We start from the raw sequence: 17,536 nt of genomic DNA on the forward strand, positions 1-17,536 counted from the left end.
ATCACTGGGATCACCCGGCATTCCCGGTTCCCTCCCTGCTGCTCCATCACTGGGATCACCCGGCATTCCCGGTTCCCTCCCTGCTGCTCCATCACTGGGATCACCCGGCATTCCCGGTTCCCTCCCTGCTGCTCCATCACAGGGATCACCCGGCATTCCCGGTTCCCTCCCTGCTGCTCTATCACTGGGACCATCCGGCATTCCCGGTTCCCTCCCTGCTGCTCCATCACTGGGATCACCCGGCATTCCCGGTTCCCTCCCTGCTGCTCCATCACTGGGATCACCCGGCATTCCCGGTTCCCTCCCTGCCGCTCCATCACTGGGATCACCCGGCATTCCCGGTTCCCTCCCTGCCGCTCCATCACTGGGATCACCCGGCATTCCCGGTTCCCTCCCTGCCGCTCCATCACTGGGATCACCCGGCATTCCCCGGCTCCCTCACGGCTGCGCAGCCCCGCCCCCGAGGCCGCGCGGGCGCGCAGTGACGCTGGCAGGGCGGGCGCGCGGGCGCTGGGCGGGGCGTGGCGCGAGGCCGCGGCCGGCAGAGGGCGCTGCGGTGCCGCGCGGCGCGCGCGGCGGGGCGTGGCGCGGCGCGCGCGACCCGGCGTGCACCGCGGCGGCGTTTGAATGGCGCAGGCTCCGGGCGCCGGGCCCCGGCAGTAGCGCTCCCGCCGCTCCGCCCGCCCGGCCCGGCCCCGAACATGAGCAGCGGGTGAGTGGCGCGGGAGCCGCCGCGGCCGCGGGGAGCGCAGCGGGGCCGCGCTCTGCCCCGCCGGGACTGGGCGCGGCTCCGCGATGTCGCGCCGGGCGCGCGGCGGGGCCGCGGGCGGTGCGCGGGCGCGGATCGCTCCGTGCCGCTGGCCGGCGGCCTCGCCCGGCGCCCCGGCCCTGCCGTGTGCGGTGCCCGCCGCCCCCGGAGAGCGGGCTGTGGCGCTTGGGTTCCTCTCTGAAATGGTGCCAGCAGGCTCGGCACGAAGCAGGCGCGTGTGCTGGCGGATACGTGCCAGGAGAGCGGGGCAGGCTCTGGTGCTGCCGAAAGGGAGGAGGACAGCAAGCTGGGTGTGAGGCCTGCTGACGGATTTAATTTCTTGGGTGTGACAGATTCCAGGGGCAAGGAGGGGGGTGAGGGGGGGCCTTAAGTGCTTGAAGATCAGATCCTGTATTAATGACTTCGTTCAAAAGGCTTCAAATTATTTTCTTCAGTGTTGGGCTGGATGATTTGACATGCAGATTTAAAGTAAAGACATTTTGAATAGAGAGCTCTTTTAAGGATAGAGAGTTTAGGTGGTGATCTTGGAAGTCTTTTGTTTCTGTTTTTGTAACATGCTTTGCTTTGGAGCAAGGTTAAGTCCGTTGGCTTAGAAGCAGCTTTCCTCCATCTTTTCTTGGAACATCATTTTTACTTTTCCTGTTCTCCTGTTTTTTTCTTCCTCTTATTCTCTGACTGTAATCAGGGAACTAATTAAAAATATGTAGTTACCCACGTTTAGTAGAATTAAAACATAACAGAAGGCAGGTTTGTGCCTCTTTTGCCTTGCTGATTGGAAAGAATATGTTCTGGAACTAAAATTAGAATTGATTTGAACCCCTAAACTTTGAAAATCAGAATATCATTATATTAAAAATGTTATTATTAAGGTAGCTTATATATATGTATTAGAAAGTAAATGGCAGTATGCTGATATGCATGTATTCTTACGGCCTTGTCTATATATATTCACTTGCCTACTTTTACTGCATGTTGTTCCTAGGGTAAGAAGCTTGACTAAGAATGAAGAAGATTTTTTAAATGCTGTAAATAGACTACCATCAATAATAGAAGTGTATTTGAGGGTAGCATAAAAAGCCATGTGAAAGTTGTGTAACCACAGACTGTCCAGCCGGGGGGGCGTGTAGTGAGTACTTCCTTAGCCTCCATCAAGTTTGGAGCTTGAGGGGTTTGCCAGTATGTCTGTCTCTGGGTTTGATTTCAAAATTCTTGTTCCAGTTTTTTTTTTTTTAATTCTTTGGGTTGAGCAGCAAATGGTAAAAGAAATTGCTGTTTTTAATTTCATGGGTAGTTTCTTAAAGAGCCGTGTAAAACACTAATGTGGAAGCTTCGATATTGTGGAAATCTATTTATTTTATAACACCTCTTAGTTATAAAACCTTTTCAAATTTATTGTCCCCAGAGTGTTCATAAGTGAAAATCAACAGGTAGAAATATATTTTCGTTCGTGAAAGATGACTTCAGAAAGGACTTCACCACTGACAACTGCTGTTACTTTATGGCAGCTTAACAAACCTGTCAATGGTGCCTCCAGAAGCAGAAAACTGAGTTTGACTTTTTTTTTGTAGAAAATGTAAATAAGGTTCAGTTATTAGACTCCCAGGCTGTCTCCACAAGGGGAGCTAATGCACACCTGGGTTCCTCCTCACTAAACTTGGAGGAGCTGTCACATGTGGTTGTTTTTGGAGGTTCATTATGACAGTGGGCCTCATACAAATTCCCTATGTAAGAGGAAAATGAGCTTAAATCTTAGGTATAAGCTAATTTACCATAACTAGTTGCTCAAATGGTATTTTCATTTGTTGCAAATATAGAGAAATTCCTGTAGTCTTTATCAATATAGGAAACTTTAAACTGGAACAAATGCCCTGACAAGTGTAGCACATTAAAAAGCTGTTCTGCTGGCATATAACACTCTTTTTAATTTTGCAGAAAAATTTTGCATTAACATACTCCTTAAAATCTTGAACTCGACTTCCTCTTTTTAAGAAAACTCAATTTTCAATTGCTAAAAAAGAAATTTGCAAAAACCAAACTGTTTCATATGCAAAGGATGTGGAAGCCTTCTAAAAGAAAGACGCATGGATTTTGTAACATTTATTGGAGCTAAAATACAATGAAGTTATGCCGAGCTTAACAAATCACTTCTACGTCATAAGATAGTGCTAATTTATTTTTGGAAGTAAATTTGAAATAACCATCCTTGGAAGTTACTTGTGACCATTGTAGCTCTGATAATTGCCGGTGAAATGAGTTGACCATTACTGCTTCTCTGATGCATACCTGTTTGGAATGCTTTCAAAGCATGTGCTCTCCTCCTTGGGATAATGATTAATTAAGTTTTTCATCTGAGTTTAATATTGTCATCCTTGAACTCGCAGTTGGGTTACTGTGAGGTGGAGGAGAATTACAGGAATATTTACCATGGCTGGTGCACATGGAATGCTGCAGGAAGAATTGGCTATTAAGAATTTGGACAAGGAATAGGATGGAAGAGTGTGTGTTTTGAAAGGTATTGCTGATGGCTTAAGAGATCTAATTATTTTACATTTTCCTTGCTGCCATGCAAAGTATGCCAGCCTGTGTTCTGTAAAAAAACAATATTATGTTAATATGCACATAGATTATGTAATGTGCCAAGAAGAGTTTGTCCTTCTCAGGGGACTGTGCCCAGAACTTGGGACATGGGAGGGAGTGGCAGAGTTGTTAATACTTGCCTTCAACAGATGTGCACTTGAAAGCCTGTTAGTGCTGGCTGTCTTTGCCTAATTCTGGTATGACCTGAAGAGTTTTATTGCATCTGGGAGAGATCAGAGATAGAAAATACCTGTAGAACCGTCAGGAAAACTTTGCACAGGTACTGTCTGTGGGGACCAACCAGCTTTGTCTCGGGAGACATGGCTGCTATTACTGTAGTCCTTCTGCTTACTGAAGATTGACGAGAGTAAAAGGGGCAGAAGGGAAGATTGTTGTCTGCTGTGAGAAATCACCCACTGTATAGGGGAAATGGATGGAATTGGATTCTGTCATCCTAATGAAATCATACATCTCTGTTCAGATCTGCAGTCTGCCTTGTTAGCTTGTAAAACAGTTTAGGATTGTACGGTGGACCAAGGCAGAGCTGAAGGGGCATGCATTCTCTCCTTAGTTTAATTTAAAAAACTAAGTGAGGGAAATGCATTGGCCTCATTGAGATTGTATAGCAGATTGTCTGATCAAATAAAACTAGCTGTGCTCAATCACAAGGGAAAAGTCAGAAATTAAAGACATTAAGGTATAGATTGTTTGACTGTATGAATTAGTATCTAAGGCCAGTTTAAGAACCCTCTGTATATATCCCAAAATTACAGGGGACTGTAGTATCTAATTAGCTATCCCTAGATGATATCTGACTGCAAAAAGGAAATCAAAGTTGTGAAGAGCCATGTAAAGTGCCTTTCATCCTGTAGCATTCATCTATTTAATTGCTGGCCAGCCAGCATTTTCCTAGGTGTTACTAAGCCTTTCAAAGCTGGTTTCCTAGGATGGTGACTGAGTTTATTATAGCACTGTTAGGTTTGTGTATACCAGATTCTTCTGCTTGTGTTCTGCTCTGTTTGGACTATATGGGTTGCGTATCTGAATTTATTCATTTTCAGTATATATATTTTTTTTAAATGCATTTGCACACTCTGTCCTAGAACCCATATAAAACATTTGGATCCACAACATCCTGTGGCAAGCTCAGGTTGATTATAATTTGCACACAGCTTAACATTATTTGTTTTGATCAGATCTTCACCTATTGTCTTTTGACCCTTTTTTTTACATTGGGCAAGAGAGGGCACAATCTCTATGCAGCTTCTCCAAGCCATTCATTTTGTAGGCCTTTGTCTTATTTCCCCTGATGGCTATAAGTAGCCTCTTCCCCAGACTGAAGAGGCTGATCTAATCAGTTGTTGATTATATGAAAGATATTCCATGTATTTTTAACTTCTTTTGTCTGAGCTGTTTTCTACTTTACTCAGAAATCTTTTTGACTTTTTAGGGTTCATTAGTTTTTTTTTAAAGAAAGTTTAACTAACCCTTCTCTCAGTATATGAAATACAGGCACAAATGCGTTCTGTACACTGTCACAATAGTGTTCTGTTTATTTTTCTATTTGCTGATCCACATGGAGTGCTAAACAGTCCCACTGATCTAAGGTAAGCTGTCCTACATCCAGACGTTGTTGTGGGTGGCAGTTACTGGCTCAGAGGCTGTGATTCCAAAAGGAACCCAGAATTTTCTCCTGCCTGCAGATACATAGGCTTTGCTTTATATTGATCTATAAGTATTGCTTTTGCTTCTTGTACATCACAGTCCTTCTCCAGTTCTTCAGTTAGCCCTTATCTTCACAGCTATCACTTTGTATTGTCAACAGTCTTCATCCCCTTTTGTGACGTAATTTATTAATATATTGAACAGCATCAACCAATGCAGGTTTCCCCCAGGGATCTGGAGGTGATTTTCTGCAGTGTGGAAACTGCTTAGGCAATTTATAGCTGTTCCTGAGATACTTGTGCATGCAAGAGCTTTCCCTTTTTTTCACTTGGTTGCTTAGTTTCCTCAAGATTTAAGTGAGGGACTTGGAAATTCAAATAGACTCTATCATTTAGTTGCCCTTTATCCATGTTGTACTACCCCATATTCTTAATAAATTCCATTAATTTTGCAGAGCAAGACTTCACAGAATCATAATATAATTTGGGTTAGAACAGACCTTAAAGATTTTCTAGTTCCAATTTCCCTGCTGTGGGGAGGAAGGACACCTTCCACTAGGCCAGGCTGCTCATAGCCCCATCTGACTTGGCCTTGAACACTTTCGGGGACAAGGCATCAACAGCTTCTCTAGGAAATGTGTTCCAGTGCCTCAACACCCTCTCAGTAAAGAATTTTGTCCTAATATCCAATCTAAACCTGCCCTGTTTTAGTCTGAAGCTGTTACCCCCTTTGGGCTATCACAAATGCCCTGGTAAGAAGTCCCTCCCCAGCTCTCTGTAGCCCCTTCAGGTACTGGAAGGCCACAGTGAGGTCACCCTGGAGCCTTCTCTTCCCCAGGCTGTTGCCTTAGTGACAGCCAGGCTGAATCTTTCCCATTATGTTACTTGTTTGTGTCCACTAAGTCTGTTCTTGATTACATTGTTTACTAATTAGTGCAACAGGGATGTCAGTCTGGGTCTTCCTTGAGGCTCTTTAAATATTGACAGTGTTTTCCACGTGTTTTCTTTAGGTATTTTGTCAGCTCCAAGGGAGCTAAAAACACAGCTGTTTCATTACTGCTTAAATGTTCACTGCTACTTCTGCATAATCTGAGACCCTCAACAGGTTAAACTATTGAAACCCCTTTAAACTGTTGGACAGTGAAGTCATACACGAGGATTTTACTTTGCTTCATCAAATGTTCCTTTATATCTGATAATCTCTTGACCTTTTGAATTTATTTTACCTGTCTTTAAGGAAAGAATTAATAGTTCTGTTGTTTCAATTGGGAGGCTGGGGAACAATATATTCTTATATCAGATTTGTTAGAGTGTAAAATTCTCTTAATTTTTCTCCTGGTGACATGCAACCTTTGTAAGGAACTTCCTTCCATCCAGAGTCCTCTCTCTCCAGTTCAGATAGCTCCAGTTCAGGTATTTTGAGATGTTAGATGCTCTTTAGAGCCCGGTATTAAAAACAGATAAGCTGGTTGAATTTCCTTGGTAAGACATTTTTTCTAGCCTTCTAATATTTTACACTTCTTTTAAGCAAAAAGTATTCTAGTTATATAGTGCTGTCATTTATTTTGGTGATCAGATTCTCATGTACTGCTTAGTGTGAAAGATGAGGGTAGGTTGAGATCATTTGTTAAACAAGGAAAAATAAGGAACAGTCACTGTTAGGCCTGAGGAATTGTAAGCTGATAATGTGTTATGGGAATAATCACAAAAATTTTCCTTCAGCAACAGAGATCAGGGGTTTTTAGCATCTGATGAGGTGGCTGTGGGTTTTAACTCTGGTGGTGGGAGATTGCCCCCCCCCCTAATATTTCAGTTTATTGCTTTCCCTTCAGTGTTATTCTCAAACAGTGGATAGAAGAAAAAAAAGCCAAGACTTTTTCCAAGTCCTCTTCATCACTGGCTGGAATAAATGGATGGATTTGTTTGGATTTTAGGATTGTTCCGTTTTTCTTCAAAAGTCCAGTTGTTCAGCATATGCCTTTGTGTTGTGATCCAAGTGCAAATTTTAATATACAGCCCATTTTGAGTCCAAGTAATGGTTTAAACCAGTCTGATAGGCAGAGGAAAAGGTGTTTGTTTATGTGAGGTTTTTTCTAAACTTCAGGGAAAAATTTACAGACCTGTGTGGAAGAACTAGGAATTGTGGAGAACTAACAAAGTGATCACTCTTCATCACTGTCTCATAGTGTGAAAAAATTAAGTTAATGAACCAGTCTTAAGCCAGACTTGCATCTGGAAAAATATTGGCCACCAGCTGTTAAAGATATTGCCCTAATTAATGCTGCCATTTGAAGTTCTTGCTGTAGTCTGAGGGCTCTATGTTCCCATTTTACAGAGTAAGGGATTCTGTCAGTAAATATTCCATTTTTGAGAGACATCTCAAGTGAAATTCTTTAGTACTGATCCAATTCCAAAAAATTCCAGAATATTTGAAGAATTTTTTTTTTCCACTGTGCCCTAAGAGAGGGATTTTAATGTGCCTGAATATAGCATCTGTCTTGTTTTGGCCTGCCACCTGCTTGTTTCATTTGATGGCCTTTAGCTACTGCATGGATCTTCATGGCCAATAAGCTGTTTCCCATCTGGCTTATTCAGTGCTCAGTGTCTTAGTCTTTTAAATGCCAGAGTTCTTAATGTGAGGTAAATCTGCTACATAGAGTAAAGAGAATAGGGCTGCTGCTAAAGATTGAGGGGAGAGATGGGAGCACTCATGTTGAGACCACAGTTGTACCTTTTAGGGGGAAAAAGCAGTAATATTGCAGCAAATGGTTGTCTTTTAAAAATAGCATAGGATGTCTTGCTAAAACACTTCAAGAATAGTGCCTCTATGATGATGTAGTAAGTGAACCTAGTCTCAAGCTATGGATCTTCTGATTGCTTACAAAACATGAAACATGCAAAATCACGTGTATGTACAGCTGTCCCAGTCTTGGTGTTGATTCTTATAAAAATACTTGCATAATTCAAGACAAAGGACTTTAGCCATAAAATAAAGTTGTGAGGTTTAGTATGAAAAATGGCCAAAGCACTGCATTGATAGAAATGGGTGGGGAGGGAGGATGTACATTTGCCAATAAACTAAGGGGAAGATCTTTCACTTTTTTTTTAAACCTTCATTATTTTGATAAAGCTTGCTTTCTTCCTAAAAAACAAGAATCAGTTTTTTGGCTGCCTTTCGTACTTGGAAACAAATGTGAAACCAATTATTTTTCTCTAGGTGGCAGATGAAATTCATAGTGCAAGGAAAGAATTTCATAAATTGTCCTATTCTTTACTTGAATTCTTGTTTGTATGGCACCCCTCAGTGCAGGTGTAGAAACTGGTGTGAAAACAGAATCTCTGCCTTGGTTTCTTGGGGTGATTTTTGTTTTGTTTCCTCTTTCTTGAAAGCTAAATAGGGATTTTGAAATTCCATAGTGTTAATAATAAGGCCTCCAGGTAATATGCACTAAAGGATGATGTCTTGGGTTATATCTAGGATGGAAGATCTTGGAAATAGTTGAATTCTAGTGTTGCTAGCTGTGTTTGAAGAAATCTGACAGAATGTTTTAGAAAATACAACTAAATATCTTTCCCTTGAGAACAGGGATTTGAGAGATTATGGCATCTGAAGCTCACAATGTTAAAAACCAGAAAGTTTTGCTTATTGAAGGTCATCCCATTGATCTCCTCAGAAAAAGAATCTCTTCTTCCACTAAAAAGATCATGAAGGAGGTAAGCTGTTTTGTGTTGCTTGTTGAGTTGTTTTATGTCCTCTGAGAAAATTGATGATTTAAACAAGTTTATAGTTCTGAGCAGTCTAAATCTAGAAGCACAGCACTACTAAACATTTGATATTTAGATGTGCAATAGAACTTTGAATTGTTTCTATAGCAGTTATATTATGAAAACTGTGTAATAGATCCAGGCAGCAGCTGCACAGATCAGTGCATTGTATCGTCCATATGAGCAGTAGGTACTGATTGATACAGTCTTACTCATGTGTGCTTTTCTGCAGTCTAGCCAAAAAATGTTTCAATACAGGAATTCTGTCATGAAGAAGTTCTTTCTTGCCAAGAGAGCTGCATGGCACAAGTGAGAGGTGGAGTAGGTGAAACCCATTCATTGAACTAGATCGTTGTATAATTATACAGCTTCACTAGCACGTTGGTAGCACGTAGATTTTCACTGGATTCTTGCTATTCAAAAGTAATTTTTGAAATTTCTTACCTGTGTTACTGACTGAAGAGTGAGACAGTGAGGTACAGAGGAAGCGCTGGAGAGGCAAACTTACTGTAAGACCTCTTCAAACAGTGGTGAAGATATCAATATCTTCTGTTTATTAAAATTTTCTATTAAAACTAATATTTTATGACCAGTGTTACCAAAAAAAGGTCATAACATTCTCCTGCTGATGGTGCAATCTAAATGTTACCATTAATGCTAAGTAGTATACATGGGAGTGTTTGACCCTTTATAGTAATACAGCTTTTTATCTCTTATTTCCTTTCTCCCAGGGTAAGAAATCTCCAAAACAGCTGGCTTCATACACAAACAGGTAGGAGGGCTGTGCTGTGTGATATCTGAGTTTAAAGTGTGACAGAGGTAGGGAGAAAATCACAGTTGAAATTGATTACAACATCAAAGCAAACACAAATGGATGATGGGTCTTAATTTTAAAGACAGTTCTTTGTTCTTGTGTTTTCTTCCATAACAGCGAGTCTCTGCATTACTAAAAACAGAATAATATTTGTGGCATGACTTCCAATAACCCTAGTGTCAGTAGGATATGTATTGGGGGAAAAATGTTTTCAACAACATGAAATCTGAATGCTGAATTCATAATTATATATATATACGTAATAATGCAATTGATTTGGTTTGGATCAACCTTCACTAAAATAGGGCTTTATTATTGCAGAGTAACGGTTGGAAAAACGGTGGCCAGTCCCCTCTCTCTTTTCAAAGTGGTATATTGTAAAAGGAAAGTTCATTGTTATACTCCAAAGCCTTGTTACAGAAAGAAACTGTGCCCTAAATCTAGGGGCCGTGACATGGCAAATAAAGAAAATGAACTGGCTTGTGCAGGGAATCTGCCAGCAAAACTTCACAACAGTCGGACACACTTGCTGAATTCTAGCGACTCTGGCTCGTCTCAAACAGAAGGCCCCTCATCCAAATACAGTGCATTTTTTTCCGAGGTAGGTTTGAAGAAACTCCAGTTTACAAAAGTGTTTGTTGTAATTAGCTGTGAAAGTTTCTTTCTTTAGAATAATTTCCTTCAATTCCGCAGATAGCAGGTCTTGTGATTTACAGTCTGTCCATTTATGGTGATGGAGTTGTCAATAGTAATAGTCCTGCCACTTTTCTTCATATTTGTATCAGGTCAGAAGCTCAGATCTGCCGGACTTGACTGGATTAAAATGGTGCCAGCACCAAAGGAGAATGTTGTTTTGACCTGCATAGGTTTCATGAACTGGCAGGACAGGTGTCCACGTGTGTGTTTATAGAAGTGTAAAAATGTCAGTATATCGATGAGAATAATCATTGGTGAGGTAGATTACAACAATTTTCAACAGCAGTATCAACTTTGTGCAGAACTAACTTAAGTGTTTGTATGAGCTTTATTTCTTGTTGGGGTTGAGGAAACCTAGACGATGCTTGTAGGGCTTCTGAAACTGTCTAAAAGGTCAGATATTTCAATTAAATGGATTTTGTGACAGTGAAGGCCATTTAAGGCCCTTAATGTTGAAGTTTGCATTTCTGTCACAATAGATTTTTGTTATTCCTTGGGGCTTGCAGGCGTTTAAGGTGAGGCACGGCAGGGAAGGTAAGATCAGAAACTGTCACCCACCATGCTGCTGCCTTGTCACAGTGCTGTCAATGTGTGCTCCTCTGAGGGAGAGCCCTGAGAAGCTGCTGGGCTGAAGGTGCAAGTCTGCAGCACTTCTGCACTGTTTAATTTGGTGGTTTCAAGAAAAGAGCAGAATAGCTACAATAAAGAGGCTGCAGAAAGGTGGGTAAAGAAATGAAAATGGAAAGATTCATTTTCTGAGAAGCTAAGGAGCAGATCACTGGCCTCTGGTCACAAATGACTGTTTCACTGGTTTGAGAGATGTGTGTGGCTCTGCAGTGTTCATTCCAGTCCAAGATCTAATTAATTAAAATGCCTGAACTTCATTCAGAGAACAGGCTTTTTCAGAAATGAACCTTTTCTGTTGGAGTTTGGAATAATACATGCAATTACTTGTGTCTAAATTGTGTCAAAATTAATAATAATCTAAGTAAAAAGCTCTCAGAGTTGGTGAGAATTATAGGTTGATGCACATGGATGCTCATTTTAAGTATTAGATACCTGTCTTACCTGGTAAAGAGGTACAAACCTTATTCTTGCAGCTTTCGTGTAAAGTAGGTGATATTTTTGTGACCCATAAGGGAAATTTATGGGTTTAAGTCTATTCTTAGATAAATTTCTAAAACAGACTCATCAACATACAGGTAGAGTATACCAGATTATTTTTGAGTAGCTTATTGTTTTATCACTGTCTGCTAAACTTGTGGCAACTTTTTATATTTTTAAAAATGTGCAGGTTTCTCAGGACCATGAAACTATGGCTCAAGTTCTTTTCAGCAGGAATCTGAGACTGAATGTAGCTTTAACCTTTTGGAGAAGGAGAAGTATAAGTGAACTGGTAGCCTACTTAGTGAGGTAAAATAAGTCTCTTCTTTTATATCCTTAAAATGACAGCAATCTCAAATATGCCACAGTATTTGTAGCAGTTCTGTAAATGTTGTGACTTAGTTACACTGTTTAAATCATAGTGGAAGCGTATGCTTCTACTACTAGTAGTAGGATCTACAAGTAACACTTCTGATTTTATTCTTACTGTTTCTAGGATACAGGATCTTGGAGTAGTAGTAGACTGCCTTCCTGTGCTTACAAACAGGTACAAACAGAAAAAAGTGGGGAATTAGAACCTGCTTATGACCACACTGAAGTTCAAACACTTCTGAAACATCTTGTTTTTAAGTTTACAGGAAGAAAAACCATATGTTTCAGTTGGCTGCTGTGTAGATCTTTTGCCCTTAGTGAAATCTCTGCTTAAAAGCAAATACGAAGAGTAAGTATCAGCTTGGGATGTTTTTGAAACATTATTACTTCCTGGCTGTGCAGAGCCCTAGAAATCAATGGTTTTTAATCCTCTGACTCTTGTTCCCTCTGCCCCTTCTCCAGCTCTGCCTTTCTCAGGAAATGAGAAAGGTTTGGACGAAAGCTTCCATTCCAGAGCTTTCTCCTCTAACAAAACAGCAGTGCAGAAATTCTTTTCTGCAATGTTAGGCACTTGGGGGAGAGGACTGGCTTTGCCCTTATGCAGATTTATTTATCCTAAATATTAAAAAAGATTAGCACTGAGGTTTTAGTATGCTTTATAACATATAATCAAGGCAGAGTTTTCTTATACTTTTTCAACAAGAACTTCAGACTACCACTTAGAAATTGCAAGTGTAAACAAGAATTTAAATTTACCAATTTGTCTAGATTCTTTCCTTCCAGAATAGAAAATGTGTTGCTTTCTCAATTGCTTACAAAGTTATCTCAAGCTTTATTTATCTGGCTTGTAGATAATCTTCAGGGAGAGGGAAATGCATAATGTGTAAAATGTGTTGTTACAGATACGTGATAGTGGGTTTAAACTGGCTTCAGGCTGTCATTAAAAGATGGTGGTCAGAACTATCTGCACATACAGAAAAGGCAGAAGATGGGTGAGTATAGTGTTGGAACATACTTAAATGTGTTTCTGTAGTCGATTTCATCTCAATCTGTTCTAATTTTGATCAGTAGGAGCACATCTTGCCTACAAAAGGCACACTTACAATTTTAAAGTTAAAGCTTACAAGTATTTTAAGGATAGTTAAGTCACTGGTTTTGTTTTTCTTTTTTTTTTGCTACTGTTTTAATACCTGTAGGATGTAGTCATATCAGGGATTATACAAATGCTGTAGAAGTTGAATCAAAATTTTTCAGCTGTTGTGGCAATACCTATTGTATAGGCTAAGTCTATATGCAGTATTAATAATTCATTTTAATAAAAGAGACTACTGAAATATACTACCTGGGTTATAAAGTGATGTTCATTCTCTTTCAGAAACATTCATATTTTAAAACAACAGTTAAGTATTTTGTGGGAACAGGAGAATCACCTTACTCTGGTTCCAGGATATACTGGTAATATAGCTAAGGTAAGTTTTGGTTCCAGTTCTGGTTGTGTTCAGTAATAAACATGATTGTATCACTTCTGGTATTCCTCCTGTTTTACTTATGCTAAACTGTGGTTGGACAGAAACACTTTTACTTTCGTTACTGCTAATGCTCAAGTGTATTGCATGGTTTTTACAGAAGTCTGGAGTTGTTTCCCTATGATAGTTCTGTGAATTAAAATTATAATTATGCTTAAGCATCTCCTTAATAACAAAGTATCTAATAGTAATGAGCCTTAAAATGATATGAAAAAGGGCTCAGTTGAGTAGGTAGACTGTGGAAGAGACAGATGTTTTCTCTTTGATCTGTTGTAGCCATTGTAGTAAGTGTAATGGAGAATCTTAGCCTGGGAACATCATTGGCATTTGCACATCAGGTGGCAGGAGCAAGTGACAACATGCTAAATTCTAAAGCTTATTGCTGACCTAATGCTTAGAAAATGGTAGTTTCTGGTGGGCAGAAGAGCCTGAGATGTATCCCTGCTTGCATTTTTCATTAGGTTGTGGTATCAGTTACATAATGAGGGTGTCTGGTAGATCCATACTTTTCTGTTTGTGCTCATCTCTATATACATGGCTTTCTGAGATTGGGCACCAAAAGTTAGACTAGATAGAAACATCTCCAGGTGGAGGGACCTGGTGAAGGTGGACAGTGAGAAAGGAGTTACAGCAAACGGTTGGTTGTGTGTAAGATTTGAGTGAACTTGAAAAGAACTTAAAAATTGCATCTTTTACTTATATCTGAAGGAGTTTTGGTGAATCTATATTTCTGTGCTACAGAATTGATCACTTTGATGTGTCAAACAAGTAAACTCTTTTCTGGGACTGCTGTCCAGAATTACAAAATTCTTGCAGCATTTCAGTCAACAGGGATGCAGAAGAACTGAGTTCTAACTCCCAACTTGGTTGAGCTATGAGAGTGTGTTATGTGGACTGCCTAGTTCTTTTGCTGGATCAGAATAGCAGCTATAGGTAGTGTCAGTTTGTTTCTCTAGAGTTCAGGTTCCCTTTCTGTTCATTTGCTGTCTTAATGCATCAGGATAGATTGTGACCAAAGTCACCTGAGCAAGTCAGAGCAAAAGTAGTCCAAGAATGTTGGAGGGGTTGGGTAAGGAATGTCATACATAACATGTTTTAACTATGTGATCATATGATGATGATGATCTTTCCTGCTCATGCAGGGAGCAGAGGAATAACAGATGAAATTGATAGCTTTGAAAACTAATCCTACTCTTCTGGCAGGCTTTTTAGTACTTAAAGAAATGTCATTGTAAACATTAATTGAAAGTAATCGTGATGATAACTGGTTCTGAAATTTGGGCAAATATAATTATTTGTGTGTTATGGTCCTGAGGTTGCCCTGCTTCAGACATAGAGTTGATGTTGGAGCTATAAGTAAAGTGACAAACACTTTCTCCTTTTTTTCCTTCTAGGATGTAAATGCTTATTTATTGCAGCTACACTGACATGATGGGGAAACAGTGTGCTTATGTGGTGAAACAGTCCCTAAAGTATCCCTGAAATATGTGCTGAAAGCCTTTTGAGAAATACTGGCAGAAGAGAACTGAACTGTCAAGGTGTTTAATGAAACCACTAACAAAACTCTAACAATCTACTTCACATTGAAGTGGAAAAATGTCTAGTAGGAGCAACTTTTACTTCAATGAGGTGAAAGTGCACTATGAAAACTGTATGCCTTTGCTGCATTTGGGATTTGCTCAGTTCCTAGGTATTCCTTTAAATGCTACTGTACCTTACAACATCATCCATAAAAGAAGATGAACTATACTGTCATGAAGACAAGACAGCAGAACCAGATATAAGGAACCAACAAAAACAATCAGCATTAAGAGCTTTTAAATGTCTCTTTCACAAGAGAACTCCAAAATGCACAATTATCTTCCAATTACATAAAATACAAAAAACTTTGGGCTATTCAGTTACTTGTATGTTTTAATCAAATTATTAAAGACAGTTTTTGTTTGCACTATTGAGAAACTATACAGCAAAGATGCCTTAATTACTAGTGTTTCAAAAAGCCAATGTATTAAGATGCAAATAGCTATTATGTTCAGATTGTGATGAAAAACTACAAAAATCAGGGTTTCACATTGTGTAGTTAATGAAACATTGCACATATAGCAAGATTCATGTATGAAAAATATTATAAATACCTGAAGTTAAGCTTGGGTAAACAGTTATTGCAAATGTCAGCAGAACGGTGAATTTATGTCTAACAAATGTTTTTATATTGTATGTGGATTTCTAACACGGTAATCTTGTTCTGTATCATTCAAACTACATGCAAATAAGTAAATATATTAAATATATCTATTGTTTTTTCTTTTCAAGTTAAAAATCAATTTCTAGAATAATCTCTTCCACCGTACTTTTTATCATAGATATTTATGTCTCTTGTTTGAAATGTTTACAGCCAGGTGAGGCCATGTTATTCAAATCACACCCTTTTTATACTACCTCCTTTAAGAAACTGACAAAGAACTTCTGCGAAATTGATCAAGTTCTAACCTGATCAATGATGGCAAAGTCATACCAACAACAGCATTGAGGATACAGCTATAAACTTTTACTGTCATATTGATATGCTGTTCTATTTTAATTTAAAAGCTATATCTTAATAGCTCTGAGGGAGTCTTAATCTTAGGCTTGCTGTTGCCTTTTTTAATTTTGTGATTAGAAAGTATGCTTTTTCAATTAAAACTTACAAAGTGCCAGCTCTTCACTTAAAAGTGTACATGCACAGCATGTATGACCAAATAGACTACTTCCTTAAAAATAAGTACTTGCAAGTGTTGTTTTCATACCTAGCATTAAGCATGTGCACTTTTATTGACGTGCAGGAGAAAAGTCTTTTGATAGCCACAAGTGGTTTTTGCTTTACGGATTAATTAATTTTAAACTCCTGTAGTTGTCAATAAGTTCAGGCCTCCTGTTGCTTAGTATTGTATTAGTTTATGTATCATTGTTGCTGACTTCTGAAGGCCAGCTAGAAATCTGAGAACTTGGTGCTTTTAGTTGTTTGACTGTTCTGTAAACCACCAAAGGTTTTGCATTTCCTAGGGCAGTCAGTTACAAAGAGTTTCTGGGGCATCCCAAAACTGCAAACTTTGTGGGACAATTTGGAGACATACACATAGCCAGTCTTTTTGCTTGAATTGTTTTGCATCATTAGAGATATTTCACGCTAAAAGAGTTTTGAGATAGGACTTTTCAAATGTTCTTACCATCAATTAAATATCTAAAGGAACTATAGTATGACGACATTCTTGTATTACTTTACTGTACCATTGAACACTTAAGTGTAAAAGTAACCAAGTCTGGTTTCATCATTTGAGTGGCAATTGCTGAAACTCTTAGATTACTCCTCAAGGAGATTACTGTTTATGGAAACTGAGATTTTTATTTTTTTTTAATAGACAAAGTAACTCATGGCCATTTATTTCTGATAATATAGGAAAGAAGAGTTATAATTGATTAAAGGGATACTCTAGTGTTTAAAAACCTAGCTTAAATGTAGATTTAGGTACATAGGCTCATAATTCTGTGTGTGGCCATAGAGTTAACAAATCCTAACTGTGGATAGTGCTTTTGTTTTAGAGGCAAGGTAAGATTGATTTGAGGATCATTTCTGAGGAATACCTAATAAAATAACACATTCTTTTTAACTGCCAAAAGTTGTATTTTGACAGCATCAATAATACAGTATTAAACATTGTCATTAGTATCTGTGCCTTATTTTAAATGAATTTTTTACTGTTTTCAGGCAGCTACTAGACTGTAAGAACAGGGTTCAGGTGTCTGTATTATGAAATTATTTTTTCCATTGTGTTCTTTTTTCATTGAAACTCTTCACACTAATATTCAGGCTCAGCTTCTTGCATTCTCTTTAGCTCTCAAATGGCTAGGAATCAGTTTTACTGTTACAGAATGTGCATGTATAATATCTGGTCAAAGTCGGAATGACAGCTGTGTAACACCACTGAATTCATATAGTTGTCTCAGTGAATCTAAGAATTAAGTTTATGAGCTATCCCATGCATAAATTACAATCTTTGTGATACTTTCTAAAAATACTATTTCTAGGATGTGTCAGAAGATCCAGACAGAATTAATCCTTTTCCTGTGTGTTCTTGTGATGCAGAAGCACGTATGTACTGAGGATGAAGGATGTTTCCACATAGCTGTTCTTCATATTATACCCCTTGATGTGAAACTGATGTCTTTGAAAAACAGTTGTCTTTTGCCTCAGTGTCCCCTGAAAGTACTT

General features: G+C 39.2%; 1 protein-coding gene across 2 annotated transcripts; it reads left to right on the forward strand.

The window, feature by feature from the left end:
• The first annotated feature begins 618 nt into the window (after positions 1 to 618).
• On the forward strand, positions 619 to 15,611 carry KATNBL1 (katanin regulatory subunit B1 like 1). Of its 2 annotated transcripts, XM_058806567.1 has the most exons (10): positions 619 to 712; positions 8,597 to 8,724; positions 9,507 to 9,547; positions 9,911 to 10,190; positions 11,580 to 11,698; positions 11,886 to 11,936; positions 12,021 to 12,110; positions 12,664 to 12,753; positions 13,137 to 13,230; positions 14,682 to 15,611. In XM_058806567.1, exons 2-10 carry the CDS (start codon positions 8,611 to 8,613, stop codon positions 14,712 to 14,714), a joined length of 912 nt encoding a protein of 303 aa, XP_058662550.1. In that variant the 5' UTR covers positions 619 to 712; positions 8,597 to 8,610; the 3' UTR covers positions 14,715 to 15,611. The 2 variants fall into 2 exon arrangements, with proteins under 2 accessions (XP_058662550.1, XP_058662551.1); XM_058806568.1 differs by lacking the exon at positions 619 to 712 and having other exon boundaries at positions 8,534 to 8,724.
• Positions 15,612 to 17,536: the final 1,925 nt, after the last annotated feature.

This window comes from Ammospiza caudacuta, chromosome 6 (genome assembly GCF_027887145.1).
Source record: "Ammospiza caudacuta isolate bAmmCau1 chromosome 6, bAmmCau1.pri, whole genome shotgun sequence".
In the NCBI taxonomy this organism is placed as follows: Eukaryota; Metazoa; Chordata; class Aves; order Passeriformes; family Passerellidae; genus Ammospiza; species Ammospiza caudacuta.